Raw genomic sequence first — 22,606 nt, 5'->3', positions numbered from 1 at the left:
TGTGTGTCATTGATAACTATGCCCCTCACCTGTTAGATGGCCACCATTATAGCTGTCCTACTTGCCTGAGACATGTTCTCCCCAAATATCCAATAAAGAAAGTATTTAGAAATCACACACATATAAAAATAGTAATGATGACCTCATCAAAATTCTCTTCAAGTACTCAGTTTTTCTTTCACTCCTTTATGTGACTTGGGTAAAGACTTTATTGTTGCCCAGACATTTCCCATTTTTGAAAGCTGTCTAGTTCCTACTCAGATTTTTAACCTGAATTTAAGACCATCCTCCATGTATCTAAAATTCTACTTAACAAACAATTATTGAGCAATTGATGTGTGATCATCACTGTGAAAGGCAATGAAGATAGGAAGTAAGACATGGTCTCAGTTCCCAAAGAGCTTGATGTCTCATATGCAACAATATCATCAAAACAAAAACCCATCAGTGAGCTAGGTACTCCTACTGACTTGGAATATAGGATAAAATACCCTCACAGGAAGAAGCATTTCTATCTGATGAGATCTAGACATGCTTCTGGGAGCATTTGCATTCTGTGCAGGGAACAGGATTTGATGGGTGGGGAAGAGGAAGGTGATGTGGAGGGCATACAGGACATACTAAAATATGGAAGGGCACACAGGTGTGACACGGCGTGTCCAGAAAGCTGTCAAGAAATTGGCAATTCTGAGCACAGACTGACAAATAAGGAGTGCCAGAATATAACATAACCAACAATATGATTACGAATGGAAATAGAGAGGCAAGGAGCTAGAATTTTATTCTGAAATCACGGGACAACTATCTACCTCAGGTCAGCGTGATGTTGCTTTTTACTGAATATAGTAGTCACTACTCACTTCTCTCTTTGGACAATTAAGAATGTATCACTTGATAACATTATATGACTTTCCATGCAAGACATATATTCATGTATATATTAAATATATGTTCATATATATATGACACTATTTATTACAGTTATCTAAAGGAAAGGTGAGGAGTGTTAACTCTCCTTTGGAAATCATTTTAACATGGCCATTCGTCTCTGTTTTGCTTGATTTAAATTTGTTAATTTTAGAAACTGATTTGTGAGCTTACGTCTCTAGAATACCAAATAGCCAAAAATCTTGACATTATTCTTTATTCTTACCTCCCTTTTAATTCACCAAGCAATGATGATTTTTATATAATATACCTCAATTCCCTTACCTGTGTCCAATGCAATTGCTATCGTTTAAGTTCAGGCTCTTATTGTCTCTTCTTTACTATTTCCATAGGCCTGGATTGGTTCTGTCTTTCACACTCACTGACTTCCCCTATCCTTACTCCGTGCATGCACACACATATTTGTCCCATTCTCTATGCTGCAACTAGCATACACTTTCCAAAGTACAAATTGGTGAGCCTCTCTCGTGCACAGCACGGTTCCTTGGCATTTCAAGCTTATGATCTCAAAACACAAATAGGGCAGTCCCTATTTTTTAAATATGTGTGTTTTTTTAATACATCAAATATAAGGACTAGCAAGAAATCCAAATATTTTCCACAGCCTTATTCTTTGTAATGCATATATGAGCAATACTTTATGTTCTTCTTAAGAATTCCCAGCATAATGGAACAGACAGCATGATGCCTGGCACTTTGTGCTTAAGAAATGTTATTGAATATAAGAAAAAAAAGCGGTGAAACTTAGAAAGTGTGCCGTGTTTGGTCTTGGAGGAAAAGTAATGCATAAACAGAATAGCTCTTGGTACAGAATTATCCTAAGAGCCCTGAAAGGCTGATAAAGAAACAGTGTTAAAACCATCTGGATGGGAAAAGTCTAAAATATATAATAAAGGGTACAAGAAATGTCATTTTTCAAATGCAGTGACTGGAACTGGAGATGAGGAACTTGAAACTAAGGAAGAAAGAATGGCAGCAAATGAAGGGAATTAACGTGTATCCAGTTATGTGCCAACCACTGGGTTAAATATTTTACATGAATTGTCTCTTTTTGTTCTCATAACAAGCCTATGTACACTTATTATCCCCATTATATATAGAGAAAACTGAGATTAAATAACATCCCAAAGGACATATAATTAGTAAGCTGCGGAGTCAGGATCTGAATTCAGACTGGGCTGGAATCCAGTGTCTGGGCTCTTTCCAAATATACTAGTCTCCAACTGGTCCAGAAAGAACACACACACACACACACACACACAGCCACATTATGATCTTGAAAGACTACTGCTCTGTGTCTGTGCTGTCATTATTTTCTCATCTACAAAGATCAATAAAGATCAATATTTGTTCACATTATCAGTAGATGTTTATCCCATCCACTCATAAATGGTTGGCGTTGACCTCATTGGGTTGTGCTGTCAGCCAGCTGGCCAGTTTCCAACACAAGTCTATCTTTTTTAATCAGGCATTTTTCCTCAATTCCAATGGGCAGACTGATGACACACAGAGATGTTAGTGTTTCCTTTAGAAACTCCATGCCTATATCCATTAAAGATGAAGAGGGTTTTACAAATGTCTATGGATTGATTGATCTACACTTTAAAATCATGGTTTCTAGAGTAACTAGAATTTCCAGTGTAATTTAGAACTACTTGATGCAGGATCCTGAGCAGCTATTGGAAGTCTGGCTTCATTGTATTCAAAGAAAGAATAGATATTTACTGAAAAAGATACAGCTCTAGAAAAGACATTCTCAGCTCTGATGAATACTGAGTTGGCAGAAGCGTTATCTTTATAATTCGTCAGTTGTCTTCATTCCTTCATCTTAATATTCCACCCATAATTCTTTAAGCAATGCACTTTTAAAAGTAAAAAGACATCATCTGTACTTTTAGTTTTTTAAGCCTGTGGTCTTATTTTTCTCATGTTCTCAATCTTCTTCATTCTATATATCCCATTCATTCCATTTTTAGCCTTACTTAAAAACCTAATAAATTCCAAATCTGATTGACACTGTACTTTGCAATGATGTGTACATGTGTGTGTTGTGTGTGTTGTCAGTAATGCTGATAGGTGCGTTCTGTGTAGAGTGTTGATAGGTGGGGATGGGAAGAAGGGAACAGGGGTGTATGGAAACAAAGTTGGATTTAGAAATTATTTTAAATATGAAATTTATTGTCAAACTGGTTTCCATACAACACCCAGTGCTCATCCCAACAGGTGCCCTCCTCGATGCCTATCACCCACTTTCCCCTCCCTCCCACCCATCAACCCTCAGTTTATTCTCAGTTTTTAGAGTCTCTTATGGTTTGGCTCCCTCCCTCTCTAACTTTTTTTTCCTTCCCCTCCCCCATTGTCTTCTGTTAAGTTTCTCAGGATCCACATAAGAGTGAACACATATGGTATCTGTCTTTCTCTGTATGACTTCTTTCACTTAACATAACACTCTCCAGTTCCATCCACGTTGCTACAAAAGGCCATATTTCATTCTTTCTCATTGCCACGTAGTATTCCATTGTATATAGAAACCACAATTCCTTTATCCATCTATCAGTTGATGGACCTTTAGGCTCTTTCCATAATTTGGCTATTGTTGAAAGTGCTGCTATAAACATTGGGGTACAAGTGCCCCTATGCATCAGCACTCCTGTATCCCTTGGCACATCTCCAAAGGCAAGGGAATTAAAAGCAAAAATGAACTATTGAGACCTCATGAAGATAAAAACTTCTGCACTGCAAAGGAAACAATCAACAAAACTAAAAGGCAACTGATGGAATGGATTTAGAAATTTTTTAAAAAAAAGGTAAAATTTTATTTTTTCATGGATTGACTTTCCTTTATCATTTCTTCTAAATCCCTCCAAAATCCTAGTCACCACTCAGCTTCTCACATTACAGAAATTTCCAATCCCTTTTACCTTTTTTACCCACCAAAGATTTCATGCCTTCTAGCTAATCCAGCTCCTCTATGAAGGAACATTCATAATCCTATAGGTTTAATAACTTTAGCATACTTGAGTTTAGGCAACCACCAGACTGATTCTTTTGGCGGTCGTGGTTCTTAGTCTCTGACTGAAGCTGATCTTAGCAACAGGCACTTTATTCCTGACTCTGCTGGTTGGACCTCAGCTTCTGATTCTTTTGACCAGCCCGCGACCCCATCAGTGGTACCCTGACCTTACATTCAGCTGGAGCCTCTTATTTGCTCACAAATCTCTCTTTGTTCTTTCATCTTCATTCTGCCACCTCTGGAAGCCAAATTTAAGGCTGACATACCTAGTAGGACTTGGCGAGAGAAACATGTTGAAAATTGGTTTAGAAATGGCGATTGGATATAGATGGACACGAGCAGGAACCTGGGAAGACGGTTGCAAAAATTGTAACACGGTGTTCGTAAAACCCGAAATAGGATCAAGTAGAGGGCAACCGAGAGAAAAATAAAAAAATAAAAGTGAGTATAAATCTGAGAAATCTTTCTTTCAACTGGTTTAATCAACAAATATTATTGGACATAGACATAGTCCCAGATACTAAATGGTAGAATAACATAATATTCTCGGTCAACAAGATGTTTCCTATGGCTTACATTGGCCCTATATCATAGACCTTACACATGAGGGACTCAGGAAACACTTGTTCAGTTACGTTAAGTCATTGATAAATTATATTTAAAGTTAAAATAGAAAAATTAAATAGCCAGTTGTGAACTCAATATTCCTAACCTGAGAATCAAAATAATAATAATAATAATAATAATAAGTCATCAGTGGCGGTATGGGAGGGAAAGGAGTAATATAAGAGGAAAGCAACCTAAAAAAGCATATTTGCGGCATATTTTGAGTTTGAGCTAATTATGGGACATCCATATGGGGATGTTCTTGAAAATCCAAGAATGGCTAACCTCACACAAGACAGCCAAATGGAAGACTCCCCACTGCCAGTCTGAACGAAATTCCTGCTGTCATTTTAGGGACTGGAAGCCAATTTTCAGACTGACAATATGCAGAGTCACGCTGACCTTGGTTCAAAGCCCAGTATAGACATTGACCAGGGTGTGAAATGGACTAAAACCCGTGTAGCCTCCTCATCCATCCACCGCAAATGATGGTCTCCCTCTGGCTGGGCTGCAGTGACTGCTGACAACCCAGACAGACAGCTGCACCAGAAGTGCTGGGAGAATTATGGTGGCCACCGCTGCCCTGCTGTTATACATACTGGGTTTGATTATGGTAGAGTCCTAGCAAGCCACTTATAAGTGAAGGACAGTACCTCCAAGCCAAATGTTACCTAAAATTTTAAGTAGAATTGTTTGTAAAGCTGAGAAAATATCCCAGAACCCTCTTGTGAATTCGTAGACAGGACTAGCTTCTCTTAGCCAGCTGCACCCCATCCGTCATCAATCACTATTGTAGGGCAGCAAGCGATGTGCCCAAGTCCACAGTGTTTGAGTGCTTTATAATTGCTTTAACTATCTTCAAAGCCTGGCAGACACTCTGATGTCTAGAATGTGCGCAGTGAAAGCTTGTTAAGTGGACAAATGAACGATAACCCCCGCCATTTACAGTTGAGGAATCTGAAATACAGAAAAGGAAAATGAGCGCATGCTCACAGTGAAGGTAAAAGAGGGCCCAGGATTCCTGGATCCGAAGTCAAAGGTCTTTTGCCTGGAATTGTTCATAAACATAAGGAGCTGCTTTAAAAAACATACGGATTATCTTTCAACCCAAAGTAGATGCTTGGTTTCCTGAGCTCAGGCTCTGTGTCTTTGACTTTCGTCTTTATCTTCCTACAGCAAAGAACACAACCATGCATGTTCAGCACGTAATCAAAAGGCGGATCCTGCATTAAGTTGGAGATGGATGTTTAGAAGAAGGTTTAACCTTCTTTTCATGACTCATTCTAGAGAGCCATGTTTTTTGGTCTGCTCATTATGAAGTCGTTTATCTCCTAGGATTTCATGGTGGAAAATGAAGATGGGGTCAGATTCAAGAGTAATATTAGAGTAGTTATTTTTGTTGTTTACTAAGTGAAATTATAGGTAACGAGGGGAAAAATAAATGAAGTTAAAAGCGTGAGTTGTCACTTCTAAGCACCGTTGTAGGCACTATACAAAATGCATGCTTTATGTCTTTTAAACAAAGTAGGCCATTAAGTGTGCAATGCTAAGAGGAATTTTATCTCACCTATAAATACAAGTGAATCTGTTAAGCTCCAAATCCCCACGTACAGACAATTTACTGTGGTAATCAAGACGATCCTCACAATTTAACTTTGGGCCATCTGTTACTCTATTGGTATTTTAATAATAATGAATAAAAATATACGTTGACAACAAAAAGTGTTACTTAAAGTAGAATCGTCTTAAAGAGTCAATGATAATTTCTAAAAAGGTGTGTAAATATCATATTTACTCAGAATTCTTTTGGGCCTTTACCTTTTAATTAATGTGAGAGAAGACCTTTAGTATATAACTGTACATATATATTGAGGAACAAATTACCCCCACTTCTTCAGATTGACAGTATCAACTAAAATGCTTGACTTGAGGATCCATACAAATATTCATAAGGACACAAGTCACTTTTCTTTTTCTCTTCTTACACTTTTTTGAATTTTTAAAAAATGTTAAAGTTTATTTATTTATTTAAGAGAGAGTGAGGGGGGCAGAGAGAAAGAGAGAGTGAATCCTAAGCAGGCTCCATGCTGTCAGCACAGAGCCCAGTGCGGGGCTGGAACTCAAGAACTGTGAGATCATGACCTGAGTCAGTCAGGAGTCACACCTTTAACTGACTGAGCCACCCAGGCACCCCTCTTCTTCTGTTTTTTTAAATCCTTTCTTTAATGTTTTCTTATATATTTTTTTCTTTTTCTTTTCTTTCTTTCTTTCTTTCTTTCTTTTTTTTTTTTTGGAGAAAGAGAAAAATGAATTGGAGTTGAGGGAAGGGCAAAGAGAGAGGGAGAGAGAATCTTCTTTTTTTCTTTTTGTTCTGATTCTTTATATTCTATGAAACTTTTTTTTTTCAATATATGAAGTTTATTGTCAAATTGGTTTCCATACAACACCCAGTGCTCATCCCAAAAGGTGCCCGAGGGAGACAGAATCTTAAGCAGGCTCCGTGTTCAGCACAGAGGTCTATGTGGGACTCGATCTCATGACCCTGAGATCATGACCTGAGCCAAAATCAAGACTCCGATGCTTAACTGACTGAGCCACCCAGGCGCTCCATGTTTTCTTTACTTTTTGATGTTGAAGGAAGAAATAAGAAGGCAAGGAAAATAGGGAAGAAATTAAAAATATTTTGAAAGTTACAGGCTATTCTTTACTATTTTTCTGTTATCTAGGAGGTGGCAACTATGCCTTTCCTTTTGCACAAAGAAAGTTATTCATTAAAACAAAATGTTTTGAATAATAATATTACTAATGGTTATCAGGCTAAGGCAAAGGCGGCAGGAAATCCTGCCCTAGTGGTCGCCATCTGGGAGTGAGGAAACCTGAGTTTTGGTCCAAGCTAGTCAGTCCATCGATTAACTGAATAATCCTGAGCAGACTATAAACCTGAGGTTCTCATTGCTGAAGTGAAGGGCTTGAATTTCACAACTTCAGATGGGTCTTTGGGTTTTGCTACCCTCTTAGTCCATGAATGTATGTCTAAGTCATTTGCAAATAAGAATGAGGTTGTTCAACAGTTACACAATGCAAAGAGCTGCGTTGCTTTCCATCATACCCATAGGAGTGGATTTTTATCTGCCAGGGCATGGGGTAGGGTAAGAAGTGGCATTTCTATTATAAAGGAAAATATTAAAGATGGCAATGAAGTTATTTTTTGAGGAAAAAGGGAGAATTAATAAATCGCACGAGAGTATGGGTTTGCATTTTTAAATAGCCTTTTAATTTCATCTCCTTTCCACACCAAATCTTTTAAAGACAAGCCCTATCCACAGTATTTTTAAGAGTATATTTTGAAAATATCCTACTATGCCAATGCATCCCTAAAGTGTGGAAAATGGTTTTCTGGTAAAATCATGATGGTCCATCTCAGGTTCTGTGTCCCCTTGAAAGCCTGACTTTGGTCCCTCGGTATGTTTTCCCCAAACTTCAAATGTCTCTCTCCCCACCTGAGTTTCTTCACTGTCTCCACTTTCCTCATGTAAATACAGACAAACATCCAGCTCGCTTTTGTAGGAACCGACTGCTCGATTTAGCGTTGTGGAGACATACTGTCAGAAGGCTGGGATGCGAGTGGTGTCTAAAATGTAATGACAACACGAGTTTGCTTATTTAGAGCCTGCAGAATTGGTGGAGCAAATGGCGCTTTGTTTCTTTCTTTCCCAGCCATGTGTTTGGTGTGATGTTGGCCCAGTCTCTGCAAGGCTGGCAATCCACAGAGGGGACGGACTGCCCCATGCAATGTGTCCTCACTTTCCAGTGATTCCTCACCCCTTCACTTCCCCTCCATTTCATATTCTTCTTCTCATCTGGCCTTCCGTAAACCTCCAGGGCCAAAGAGCTACCAGTGACACCAATTCTTGAGGAGGTATTGTGACAGAGACAAGATCCCAGAAATTGTTGAAATGGTTGTTCTCAATGATAGCAAGTATTACAAACCAGTCATACAGTGCTTCCTGTTTTCCTTCTGTGCTTTCTCCTTTAAAGGGGACTTTTCCCCATTTTTTTTTCATTCTGTTTAAAATGAGAAACAGAATGAGAAAAGAGGTTTTCTCATTTCTGAGAAATGAGACAGTCTTCTCTGCCAGAGAAGACTCTTGATTTTGCAGACAACGGAGACCCTGCTTAGTGCATTTGAATATATTACTTGGAATCACCAAGGCAAGAGAAGGAACCAATGTAGAGTGAGGAGCTCCTAGCTCTAGCTTTTCTGATGCTTTCCACTGTCCCAGACTGTCCCAAATCATGAATTAAAGCATACATAAATTGTTCTCACTTATGCTAGATCCTTCTCTTCTGCTTTAAGAATAAGATGCATGTCTACAAATAATACACACTTTTGGACTTAGAATGGTTAGGTGGACAAATCTTAATTCCCCATGACCAGGGTTAATTTGATTAGAGGCCTGGTCTATTCTCAATTTAGGTGACATAGAGAAGACAGAGGGGACTACGTATTGGCTGGAGAAAAGAGGTCTTTATTCCTTTCTGATCTGAAAATTTCCCATTATTATCGCTATTAGGGGTAGAACAAAAGTTCAGCCGTGTTCTTTAAAGGCCACTATTGGGGCGCCTGGGTGGCTCAGTCGGTTAAGCGGCCGACTTCGGCTCAGGTCATGATTTCGCGTTCCGTGAGTTCGAGACCCGCGTCGGGCTCTGTGCTGACATCTCAGAGCCTGGAGCCTGTTTCGGATTCTGTGTCTCCCTTTCTCTCTGACCCTCCCCCGTTCATGCTCTGTCTCTCTCTGTCTCAAAAATAAATAAACGTTAAAAAAATTTAAAAAAATAAATAAATAAGGGCCACTATTGCAATGAACAGGGTCCATGACAAGAAGTTTCCTGAAGGCTCTCCTCTGAACCTATCCTTTGACACAGATTGTTTTTGATGGGTTTACTAATTCCCAAAGTGGAAATACTGACCCCACACAGTGAGATACAAGGAAGGTACAGTTCAGAAGAGGAAATGGCCGGTGGAAATGGCAGCTGTTTTCACAAGGCCAGTGAACTTTGGAAGCAAACCTCTCCCTGAGGCAAGCACCTTGTGAAAGGGGAGACTGCAAAGGCCTGGGGCAGACACAGCAGATCACTTACCTGGGTGTTTGTATAGTCGGGTCCCCATTTTAGTGGGTTGAGTGTAACCTTGGGTAAAATTCTCCTAAACTTCCTCATAAGTTTTATTTTTTCTTTCTTTCTTTCTTTCTTTCTTTCTTTCTTTCTTTCTTTCTTTCTTTCTTTCTCTTTCTTTCCTTCATTGCTCAATAGTCTCTGAGATACTTGAGGTCTAACTCAATTTTACTGCACTCAATCCCTAGTGCCTATCCAAGGTCAAACATAAAGTATATCTTTATAAATATTTATTGGACTGAATTAAATTGCAATGATTAGGTCACTTCTGTTTCTACTTAGGGGAAACATAGGGTTAGGGGCACAAAGCTCAAACATGTCATTGGTATATATTAAAAAAAAAATCCTAAGAGGAGCACCTGGGTGGCTTAGTTGGTTGAGCATCCGACTTTAGCTCAGGTCACAATTTCACGGTTTGTGAGTTTGGTCCTGTGTTGGGCTCTGTGCTGACAGCTCAGAGCCTGGAGCCTGCTTCAGATTCTGTGTCTCCCTCTCTCTCTCTGCTCCTCCCCCTCTCATATTCTGTCTGTCTCTTTCTCTCTCAAAAAATAAATAAACATTAAAGTTTTTTTTTTTTAATCCTAAGAACCTAATAAAAATGGTAACACGACTTCATACATGTTATATGTTTAAAGACTACGTAAATGCTATAATAAACATGGTACTTTATCTTTAGAAAATCTTCAGTTTGCTTGTGGAAGTGGGTGTCAGAAGGGTTGTGAGCTATTAGAGAGTAGTGGGAGGAGTGTTATCTGAAATTGGAAGATGGTCGTACTACAGATGCAGACAGGTGTGGCTCATAGCATAGCTGTGAAGTCCGATATTATATGGTCTTTGACGTGGGTGTGTGTACAGGCGTGGCGTATTTCTGTGGGCTTCAGTTCCACTGATTCCAGTTTTCTGTATTCACCTAGTGTTTCCTGATGATGAAATAGGCATAAGCAAATGTGAGATTTGCATTATATTCAAATTGTCTCCTACTACATAAATAGTGTAACCGATCTGCGTTTCCATACAAATGTATTGGAAGTGTATATGCATCTCCCCTCACCTGCATTTTATGCCTGGAATAAAGTAGCTGTGAGCTCTGCTTTCTATTAGCAGAATGACCATAACTGCAGAGGTGTCCTTGCTGTGATTTTTATGTCGTTCCTCTTTAGTGAGGATTTGGCTGTCTTTTGTGTTTGTCAAATACCTCAAAATATTTTTCAAACATTTGTGTTGGGGTAAAAAAAAAACCCTCAAAATACACTTAGCCAGTGGATTTTTTAACACATTTAACAAACAAAAATTTAATCCTTATGTTTCTCATTAATGTTCCTGTGGTGAGATGAAATAGTCCTCTCTATGAATTTTCTGGATAAAGAAGAAGCCCCATATCCAATGTACATTTAAAAATTAAAAAAAAAAAATCAGACCAACTTTTCTTGAAAGCCCTTAATACATCAAGTTTACCTTTAATCTGAATGACGTAAAATCATGGTTGAATGAGGTATGTCTACATTTCATGATGTCATTTTGCAATGTCCTGCAAAATCAACTGTGCACAAAATGAAAAATTGGAAAATCATTTGGTCCTGTTGTGTGAACTAGTTCCTCCCTTGCTTCCTTCCTTCTTTCCTTCCTTTCTTCTTTCCTCCCTCCCTACTTCCCTCCCTCCCTTCCTTCACCATCCATTTCTTTCAACAAACCTTTACTGAAGGCCTATTATGTATCAGATTATTTGCAAAGTCCCACAAAGAGTGTACCATTTGGTGTAAGGTGCAAACAAATAAATGAATTATTACAGAACATTTACATGACCAGTTTGCTATGTGAAGAGCAGAATTGTCTGCATGAGATCGCATGCTTCATTTGGAGGAACATGTCTGTGTTGTCAAGACCACATCTCTGCCCATGACCCCACCCTGTTCTACATTTGAACAGCATCAAAGAAGCCTTAGAAAACATACCTGTCTGTGCTGTTTCGAAGGGACACATGCACCCTCATGTTTATAGCAGCACTATCAACAATAACCAAAGTATGGAAAGAGCCCTCGGTGGATGAATGGATAAAGAAGATGTGGTATACACTCACACACACACACACACACACACACACACACGATGAAGTATTACTCAGCAATCAAAAAGAATGAAATCTTGCCATTTGCAACTACGTGGATAGAACTGGAGGGTATTATGCTGAGTGAAATTAGTCAGAAAAAGCCAAATATCATATATCTTTATTCATATGAGGACTTTAAGAGACAAAACATAAAGGGAAGGGAAACAAAAATAATATAAAAACAGGGAGGGGGACAAACTCATAAATACGGAGAACAAACTGAGGGTTATTGGAGGGGTTGTGGGAAGGGGGATGGGCTAAATGGGGTAAGGGCACTAAGGAATCTACTCCTGAAATCATTGTTGCACTTATATGCTAACTAATTTGGATGTAAATTTTTAAAAATGAAAAATAAAATTAAAAAAAAAGGAAAAAAAAAGCAAGCATACCTGTCACATTTGGGAAGGCTGGAGAAGCTGTTATTGAAGTGAATAGCAGATTCAAGATTGTACACGATTGGGGACTATTCTCGCTTACTTTACGCAATGAATTATTACAATTAGCCGTTCATTTTCCAAAGATTTTCACACAACTGGGAGTGAGACATTTTAAATCATTCTGTCTAGATACAACTATGGCAGGATCCCTTAGGGATTGAAGATGGGAAAATAGGTAAACAATCATATCCCCCCTTCAACAGTCTTCCTCCTTCTAGAATAAGCTCAATAGCCATAACTTGAGGCTTTTCTCAAGTGAATGATTAAAGTAATGGGTGATTGTTAGACTCCTGAGTGAGACAAATCAGTGAGATTTCTGGCCACACCAGTTTCTAGTGTTGTGACCTTGGACAAACTATTTAACATCTCTGAATATCAGTCTCTCCAACTGTAAAGGAATTTATACCAGTCTTTCAGGATTGTGAGGAATGAATGAAATAGCCCATGGAAACAATTGGTACTGGCCTTGTTCAGAGCATTGGTTAATTAATAATGGGGTTAATGCCATGATTCTTCCCTTTATGGGCTCTCTCTTGCTAATACAATTTGTTTTCTTTCTTTCCTATCATTATAGACAATTGTGATGACCCATTAGCATCCCTGCTCTCTCCAATGGCTTTTTCCAGTTCTTCAGACCTCGCTGGTACTCACAGCCCAGCTCAACTCAACCGAAGAGTTGGTGAGTAAGATGACTAAAACTCAAAAGGCAAATGCTAAATAAGCATGCTGTGGGGAAATGGAATAAAAAGACATTCCTATTCACTGGGATCATGTCCAATAGCAGTGTTGAGAAGAAGAAAGGGAAAGGGGGTTACAATGGAATTAAGCCATGTTTCCTAGTGCATAATGGATATTCAAAGTATGCTTGTTCTTGCCTCCCCAACTCACACTATTTTTCTCTGATTATCATGAGAGGCTTTTGTAAAAATAAGTTTTTAAAAAAATGCTTTATTTTTATATTTCATGTCTCTAACATGAATAGCTACCAACATACATTATTATTGTAGCATGTACACAATAAATGTGTGAAATCTACTAAGATTTTTCTTTCAAGAACTTAAATTTTAACAACAAAAAATGTTGCTAATTTTAAAAATATATAGTACTATGAAGTAAAAGTAAGAAAATACAATACAGAAAAGTAAGTAAGTAATAAAGTAAGTAAGAAAATGCAAGGCAAACCTACCAACTAGTACTTGTGGTTAAATGTTGGGTGTGTATCTTTACAATGTGTGATGGAAGTAAGAGCAGACACCCTTAACTGATCTCTTATGTGATGTGTCTTTAACAAATTATAATGTTGGATATCTAGATAGATCTGTTTTTAGTCAGAGTTGGATGTTGACTTTTATAATGTGTATTTGAATTTGTTAATTTTTAAAAATTATTTAACATCTGGTTATCTTTGTATATTTACATATCTAGTGAATATTATAAACGTCTTCAAGTTGAGAAAAATAATTTATATGCAACTTCAAGAGGTACAGTGATCTGTTAGAGTTCATATTAATTATTCTTGACTGTATCTTCTCATCGATAATATGAGCCCCATCATATTAGTAAGCTTTCTAGTGTTGGCCCATCTATACATTCTGGAACAGATTTTAATTGCTCATTGTGTTATGGATATCATTTTTAGGTGTATTTATTTATATATGAGAGAGGGCGACAGAGAGAGAGTGTGTGGGAGGGGCAGAGAGAGAGGGAGAGAGAGAATCCCAAGCAGGCTCCTCACTGTGAGCACGGAGCCTGATATAGGGCTCAAACTCACAAACCATGAGATCATGATCTGAGGCAAAACCAACAGTCAGGTGCTTAAACAACTGAGCCACCCAGGAGCCCCAAGGGTATCATTTTTATAAGTGCAGGATGATTTAACTGGTTGACATTTTAATTTATAGTTTTTAATCTTCATTAATGGTGAGAGTGCTGTGTAATTTTTGTTTGTGTATTTGATGTTTGTTTCGTACTACGTTTCACAAGTATTCTGTTATAATGGGATCCGTAATTTAAGTTAGCAATTTCTATGGCTTTGTTAAGAAAAGATTTTAAGAATGCTATTCTAAAGAGAAATAGAATGACCAATCAAAAACCCAGCAGGAAAATATTAATAATTGTGTATTAACACTGCCTTTTTGCTGAACACTCTGTGCCAAGAATTTTGTAAAGCATTTCACCTATCAAGGAATTTCGTCTTCGGAAAGCTACCGTAAGATGACTGTTATTACATTTTAACTTCAGATGGGGTTCCTGGGTCTCAGAAAAGTTGTATAACTTGCTTAAAATCACAAAATTTGGAAGGAGAAATGCTTTGATCAAATCTAAGACATCTGAACCCAAAGTTTTGCTCCTCACCACCACGTGAGCAAACCGATTCACTAAGACAGGTTAAAGAGGGCTGTGTTAGAAAGAGACTTGGAAACTAATTGGCCAGGGTTCAAGTGCTGCCCACAGCATTTACTTGCAAGCCCTGTGAGTGTCTGAAAATTGCCTATCTGCTCTTAACTTCAGTTCTTTATCTGTAAAGTGGACCAGTAATGCCTGCTTTGACACATGATGCTCAGACTGTGGCAAGCCTTGCATATTAAAAAGATCCTTCTCGATGCAGGGTAGAGAGTCTGACCCAAGCAGGGAGGTCCACTTGGCAATTTCAGGAAGAAACCAGAGTTGGAAGATTTTAATTTGTATGCCAACAGGGCATCTGGAGCCAGAGTTCTCCCCAGTTTAACCCAACTGTGAAGTGGCAGAAAGTCATTACTGCCTAGGAGCACCTCTGCAGTTTCCTGGGAACCTGTGAGTCTGGTCACAGGCCGGCTCATCCCCTGGTGGACGATATTGACAGAGCAGATGTCTCTGCTCCGATTTATTGTAATTATTCTGCTCACTGGGAAATCTGGGTGCCGGAGTCCAAGGATAGCACCGGCGTGTTCAGAGAGGACATTGACCTCTCTTTCTTCTTCCAGCTAGAGTCTAAATCAGGAAGGTCATGCAGGGGCGACAGTCTCAGAATGTTGAAATGCACTGGTCTTGTCCTCCAACAAACTCCCAGGCCTGGCAGCCTCCGGTTAACTCACTGGGTCCAACCACTGCCCTCAGGGGGAAGTCAACACAGCCTCAAGGAGAGAGTGGATCACTGGTTCCCATCCAAGAGCTGTGCATTTGAATCACCTAGATAGCTTTAGAAGTAGCAATGCATGAGCTCGTAGTCCAGATACTCTGAATTAATTGTCTGGAGTGGGATCCAAGGGTGGATATTGATAAAATAAGTAAATACAAGCTTTCCAGGTGATTCTAAATTGCAAGACTTGCAACTACTAGGTTGAGTGAATTCATAAATCAAAAATCACTCTATTAATATTTATTGAGCACCTAATATGTGCTAGGCACTCTGTTAGAACCCTGGTACATAGTTGGTAAAAATAGTCACAAATCCTATTCATAAAGAGTTTACATGGTTAATTTAAATTAGCATATCATTAATAGCTAACATTTGTTAGTGATAATATTGATATTATTACTTTTATATATGTAATATAAATAATATGTATGTGTAAATATACATATATATATAGTTGGATAGATAGAAAGTCAAATATATACGTATGGTTATGTATATATACACAAAGTCACATATAGAGAAAAGGTGATAAATACAGGGTTGGATATATATAAATATATATATCCATATATTAGGGTATATATACATATATAGTATATGTGTATATAGTATATATATACACACATACATAATACTTATACAGAATATATAAATATAGTGTATATTATAATAAAACATTATATTCATATTAAGCACAGATTTTTTCATATGAGTTTTATAAATATAAAATTTTTAAAGTTGAGAAAACTGTAATTTTTTATTTTGATTGGAAATATTAGTATAAAGCAGTGATTTATTTTTCACCTGCTACAAAGACTTACATGCTGTCTGTCCACCGAAACAGCCTAGAAGTAATTATATATCTCTGTCTAATGAACACCTCTTTCTATATTTCTTCCTTTAAAATGTCCCTTTTATTTTAAAAGAGGAAAGATATTCAATATACCCCAAAGTGAAAACTGTTATGCACGGTGTGAAACAGTTATACAGATATACAGATATACATGGAGATTTCAAAGAACATCTTGGTTTTCATTTGAATTCTCCATGTAGTGTTTTAAACAGCAAGTTCCCTGGCAGATGGAAATCATTGCTACTCAGCACTGTCATGATCAGGTTTGGCTCCTCCCTAAGTGGTAGGGTTGGGTGTCTGCCATCATACAACTAAATCTCATAAGTAAGCAATCTACTTACTACTTACCAAGAGCCATCACTCTTCTAGGCCTTTAAGGTGCATCGCTACTACCCTCTACACAGGTGTTATTATCTTGGTTTCATAGATTAAAAAAAATGCCATGGCACACAGTGGGGAAAAAAAAAGAATATTAGAATAAATATGTTTAGGTAGACACAAAATTAGCTACTATCTTACAATACAATAAAATTGGGGGGTTGTATCTTCTCTACTGGAAAAATACTTATAAGTTAACATGTAACTTCTCAGTATCTAAGATCTAATAATCAATCAATGAATAACAAAACCAAATAACAGGCATATTCTAGAGAAGTAAAGAATCATTGAGTGGTCCTGTTGAAAACTGCCCAGGATGATATTGAAAAGACATAGCATACTCTTTTTTGATTTCCAAGTTCTGGGTGATGTTTTTTCTTAACATACTCCATTTCTTCATCCCTGCCTTCATTGGTTCATTCACCTATCACAGTATTTCATGAATTCCTTCTACTCTACCCCATTCAGCCTTCTATCCATTTATCAGGAAACATCCTGGTATGTCACCCAAGATGAAATACAAGCTGTAAAATTCTTGACCTCCATGAGACTATGTCTCCCTCGTATTGAGTGCGCTCAACCGTGTTCTTGTAGCTGTTCACTCTTGAGCTATTTCACAGAGGTGAACTTGGCTGCAAGTCCTGGGCACGATTTAAAACTGCTGCCTCCACTGGGATCACACACCTCTGGCGTACATTGAACATAGGTAATGAAGGACCACTTTACCTCTCATCTGGGCTCAGAACTCAAGTGCACACAGTTTTCTGACCTATACGCAGGAAGAAAGGATGCCCCACTGGTAACTTTGTCACGTTGGAAGCAGGGATCAACTCAAAAGTTGAAAAGAAGACTATAGAAAAGGCGTGTCGATGAGTGCCCTCATGCCCTAAGTAAAGCAAGTGTCATGAGTTCTGACTAGTGACTAGTGACAAACTAATATTTCTGAGAAAAAAACGCAGTCTTGGAAACAGCCTTTGCCCTTAGGTACTGCTGTGGGAGCCACATTCTGGGCAACCTGCAAAACTAACAGGGAGATTGGTTGGCTAATGCCCACCATAATAGCATTCGTATTGTTATCTTATCTAGGGATGGGATTTGCCAAATCGAATTTGTGTTCTCTCCCTCCACAACATCCCTCAGCCCTTTTGTCATCCACCCACAAGGAAATAAAAATTAAAAAAGAAGAGAGACAGAACAAATTACTTTTAAAAAGAACACGACAAAATATATCAAACTGGGGGTCAGATCGCCATTAACTTAGGTTACCAAGTCAATCTATATAATTGTGGCTTAGGAGGGATCTGACTTTGTCAAATGGGATTTGTTTTGTGGCAAGAAAGCTTTTGATCTGGGCTTTAAAGTCAGCTGGGCTTTGAGAAGCACTAACTGTCAGCAGGAAGCCCAGAGCTGGTGGCACTGTGTGAAGCCGCTGAACTGTGGGTTAGATGTGCTCCAAAGTGAGGGGAAGGTTTTAAGTTACTTTCTATGATTAAAAGGCAAATAACAACAGACATCTCTGGCCCCGGGAGAGGAAAGGTTTGTATTTTTCTTTCCCCGTCCCATTCCTTTCCCCATCCGCAGTTCTGCAAACCATTACGTTTGCCATTTGTTCCTTGAAATTTTAATCTCTCTTCCTCACTTGATATATTTTTGAGATGCTTGCCTGTGTAAGTTGAGATTGTGTGTTTCTAGCATGACAATTTTGTTGCCATGGAGAATCCGATTTTTTTTTTTTTTTATGTCAGGGCCTTTCCCAGCTTCCTGGGCTCACGGACCAATGAAGAGGCTCACAACCCTTGCCCCCATTTCGCCCAGAATCCTTGCACACTTTTTATTTTCCCCTTGGGCAACACTGGTTGCAAACAGCTGAGGACCCACAAAGGCCTCTGTAAGTTGGTTTTCAACCTGTTCTCACTGGTCCTTCCATGCAGAGAAGTGGATTCGGGACAATTCAGGAATCGGGGTTCTCACAATGAGCATCTTGGCTGTCTGGGGACTTGTCCCAGATAGCTAGGTGACAATCTGAAGATCCCGTTTCACAGGCAGCACTGCAGTGCCTGCCTGCAAATGACAGCACCAGTCTCCCATATGGATTGATGGAGCCAGACGTGATATGCGTATCATCTCATCTGTTTGAAAAGACAATGGGACGTACAGAAGTCTCAGTGTTTCCTCCTCTCCACTTGAAGGGTCCTTTCCTTATTTTCAGTACTTTTCCTTTCTTATGTCCTGTCCTAGCTGCCCCCCTCCCCGCCCCCTGCCCCCAGCATGGCCAGCATCAAGTCCTATGCTTCCTTTGTGAGTTTATGCTCTCCTCACTTCTCCAAGTGTGGGCTCTATGTGACAGTGCGGGCAGCACCTGGGAGCCTGTTAGAAATGCAGGATCTCAGTCTCTGTCCCCAAAACTTCTGATTAGAACCTGTGCTTTAGCAACAGTTGCATTCAGGCAGTCCAATTGTTGGGGATGCCCTATTCTAGAATATCCCTAGACTTCTGCTCCTTCAATTCTTAACCTCTGTGCCTTTTTCAGTTCAGCATCTCAGAGGTGGCTGGAGAGTGGATGGGAGGAAATAAATCAAAGTTATCTAAGTTTTTATGAATATGAAACCACGCTCAAAACTAAGAAGTAGAAACTTAACCTCTATTTCTTGTCACTGTGTCAGTATTCCAAGATAGTTGGTATCATTCACGTTTGTTAAGGATGAGGAAGTGGACTCAGAGAGGTCAAGTCACTGACCTAAGGATACACAGCTAATTGTTGGTAGGACCTGGACTTGAATCTAATTCTGTCTACCCAAGTTTAACTAGTATCTTTATTCATATTGATCTGAGATATTAATCTGAGTAAAGGTGGTGCTGGTGTAATAGTCACCCCTTTAGGTCACTTTGGCATTTCAGGTGGTGTTGCCAGTGTTTTAACCACAAAAACTGGACTTTCAGGTGTCAAGAGAGAAAGAGAGATATGGACACCTGTGCCTTGTCGATGCCCCTGAAATCATACTGTGGCCTAATAGGCCAGTGGGCAAAACTAACCTTGACCTACATATTTAAACAATGCCCTAGGCCTCTTCTCTGACTAGGATAGCAATAGATCATTGAGAGGTACAGAATAGAAATCTGCTGCTGTTTAATAGGAGCCTTGGGACCCTATCGCAAATGCAGACAAATCCAATGTGATGACCCTCTCTTTATTCAGCCAGGGTAACTGAAAAACACAATGATGTTAAGAGGGGAAGGGGGGATCATATGAAGACTTTTTCTCACCAATAATATAATACTTCTGAGATTATAAACATCAGCATTCGGCACAACAAAAGTGATAGATAAACCCATGCAATTGACACTTTACTCCTTCCTCTGATGGCTGGTCACTTCCTCTGAAATGCCAAGCTGAGATTATTTCTAAGCAGCACTCTGTAAAATGCTAGCTCAAGTAATCACTTATTTGATGCCACCCCTACTTCACAAAGAGATAAGATCTTCAGTTTGTCAGTTCACTGCATTTAATTCGAAGCATTTTCACTTAAAAATACAGTAATGCAGTTACGGGCATGGCAATTAATAACAGATATTTGTCTAGTGGTTGACAGTTTACCACTGCATTTGCAATGAAGGTCACACCCAGGAGGAAATAATGTAATTGAATAGCATATTGTATGCTGGATACTTTTGCTTTGTCTAACCTGGAGTAGTTAGGTAGGAGCTACTCAATTCGTTTGTTTAAAATCCATCTAGCAATCTTTCACTTAAGACATTGTGGAAATGCCATTAAAAAAAATGAGCCAAGGATTATTGAATCTACCATATGGAGTGAAAATGATAACATATATCCAACTCCAAGAAACAAGAAAATAGGAGTTAATATAAAAAAGTAGTTCATCCTTCTCCAGGATTCCCAGTGGGTGCCTCTTATCCTGTGGTGGCCCCTCCCCTGGGGACCCCTTTTGAATGTCTCACACCACCCTTCTCTTACTCAGACTTATCTATGCAATCACTTATGTGTGTGCGGACTAAATTAAAAAAAAATAATGTTTATTTATTATTGAGAAACAGAGAGAGACAGAGCATGAGCATGGGAGGGGCAGAGAGAAGGGGAGACACAGAATCTGAAGCAGGTTCCAGACTCTGAGCTGTCAGCGCAGAGCCAGACCCGGGGCTAGAACTCAAAAATCAGGAGATCGTGAGATCTGAGGCCAAAGTCAGATGCTTAACCAACTGAGCCACCCAGGCACCCCTGGACTTAATTTTTTAAATCAATGTACACATTTGCTAAAACCCCAGATTTTATAAGAGAATCCATGTCATTTGTTTTGCTAAGGACTTGCTTCTCATTAATCCCTTCCACAAAAATATCCAGAGCAATTGATACTGTCTCTGGGATATCTTTGTTAGGGTAATTTTGTGTGTGAGTACAACAGAAAACTCACTAGTTTGAAAAAAAAAAACCTCAGTAACATGAAAAATTATTAAATGGTGGAAACTCGGCACATGGAGATTGAGAGGTGTCCATACTGTTACTTCTTTTTTTCAATTTTATTTATTTATTTTGAGAGAGAGAGAGGGAGAGAGAGAGAGAGAGAGAGAGAGAGAGAGAGAACAAGTGGGGGGGGGGCAGAGAGAGAGGGAGAGAGAGAGAATCCTAAGTGGGCTCTGTACTTCCCCCTGAGCCTGAGGTAGGGCTCAATCTCTGTGAGATCATGACCTGAGCTGAAGTCAAGAATTGGACCCTTAACTGACTGAGCCACCCAGGCACCCCCATACTTCTTTTTCTTGAACAGCATGATAGTTACAAGGGTGTTCAATCTGTAATAGTTTATTAAGCTAAATATTTGGTTTGTGAGGCTTTCCTGTATCTGTGTTTTATTCTATATTTTTTCAAAAAAAACCCACCAGGAATAAAAATAAAATTTATTACCCTACATCAAAGGAAGCCCTCAGTGAAGACAGGCTTCAGAGCTAGTGGATTAGTTCATCAATGCCATCCTCGGCGTCTACATCCTTCTCCAGCTAATATGCCTGCCCCACAACTCAGCGAGACTTAATAGCATTCTGAGAAACAGAAATCACGGGCACCTATGGCTTGCTTTTAAGCCATCCAATTTGATTCCTCAGAACAGCGTCAGGATGAATGTCACCTCAGAACTTGTTTTAAAAAAAATGTAGCCTGTCTAGACTTATCCTAATCCCAGATCTTCTGGACCAGAAAGTCTGGCAGAGGGACCTAAGAACCCCTGTTTTTCCAAGCTCCTCAATTGATATTGATGTGCGGAAGTTTGAGAACTATGACGTAGAGCTAGGAGACTCTTCCCGGCCCCACAACTGCCCTACTACTCTGCTTTCACATCACCAGCAGTTTTTGTCTGTCCAATTAGCCATAATGTGGTCATGTGTCCACTCCTGGACCCAATCACAGTCAAAGGTGGTAGAATTACCTTGACTGGCTTTAGACTAGTAATCTGATCCAGAGTAAGAGAATAATTGACTCTATTTCTTCCCTCTCCTCTCTCTCTCTCTCTCTCTCTCTCTCTGTCTCTCTCTGTCTCTCTCTCTCTCTCAAGCTGTATCTCCTACCATTTTGGTGGGTTATACTGCACATCTTCCAGTCAAAAGAGTAACTTCTTAATCAAGGGAGGAACTGATGCCAGAGTTATTTTTTGAGCCCCAAATGAAGCTTTTGAAATAACAATGAAACACACTTGTATTTAACCATTTTGTGGCCATAGTAGTTAAACCTATGAAGAGACAAATATTATCTTGATCCTTGATTCTTGGTAAAGTGGACACTTAACTATATTATTTTTGTAGAAGGAGAGAAATTACTTGCCCAAATTCATGGAGTCAAAAGTGATGCTTTCAGCTCAAACACTGGCTTTCAAGACTAGGCACTGTCTTTCAAACAAAACTGTCCTAGGAAGCCAAAGTAAATGTAGAATGTGAGCTGTGCTAAAAAGTATGCTGCTCACGAGAGAAA

General features: G+C 39.1%; 1 protein-coding gene across 2 annotated transcripts in view; it reads left to right on the top strand.

The window, feature by feature from the left end:
• The window catches only part of CNTNAP5 (contactin associated protein family member 5), an 804,456-nt gene that overhangs the window by 165,923 nt on the left and 615,927 nt on the right, over window positions 1-22,606 (top strand). For both annotated transcript variants that reach the window (XM_043576518.1, XM_043576517.1), the window contains exon 2: window positions 12,861-12,965. In XM_043576518.1, coding sequence (XP_043432453.1) covers window positions 12,861-12,965 — 105 coding nt within the window. The remainder of the gene's footprint in view (window positions 1-12,860; window positions 12,966-22,606) is intronic.

Source organism: Prionailurus bengalensis, chromosome C1, assembly GCF_016509475.1.
Source record: "Prionailurus bengalensis isolate Pbe53 chromosome C1, Fcat_Pben_1.1_paternal_pri, whole genome shotgun sequence".
Taxonomy (NCBI): domain Eukaryota; kingdom Metazoa; phylum Chordata; class Mammalia; order Carnivora; family Felidae; genus Prionailurus; species Prionailurus bengalensis.
The sequence above is the reverse complement of the archived record's forward strand: the minus strand, read 5'-3'. Positions and strand labels throughout refer to the sequence as shown.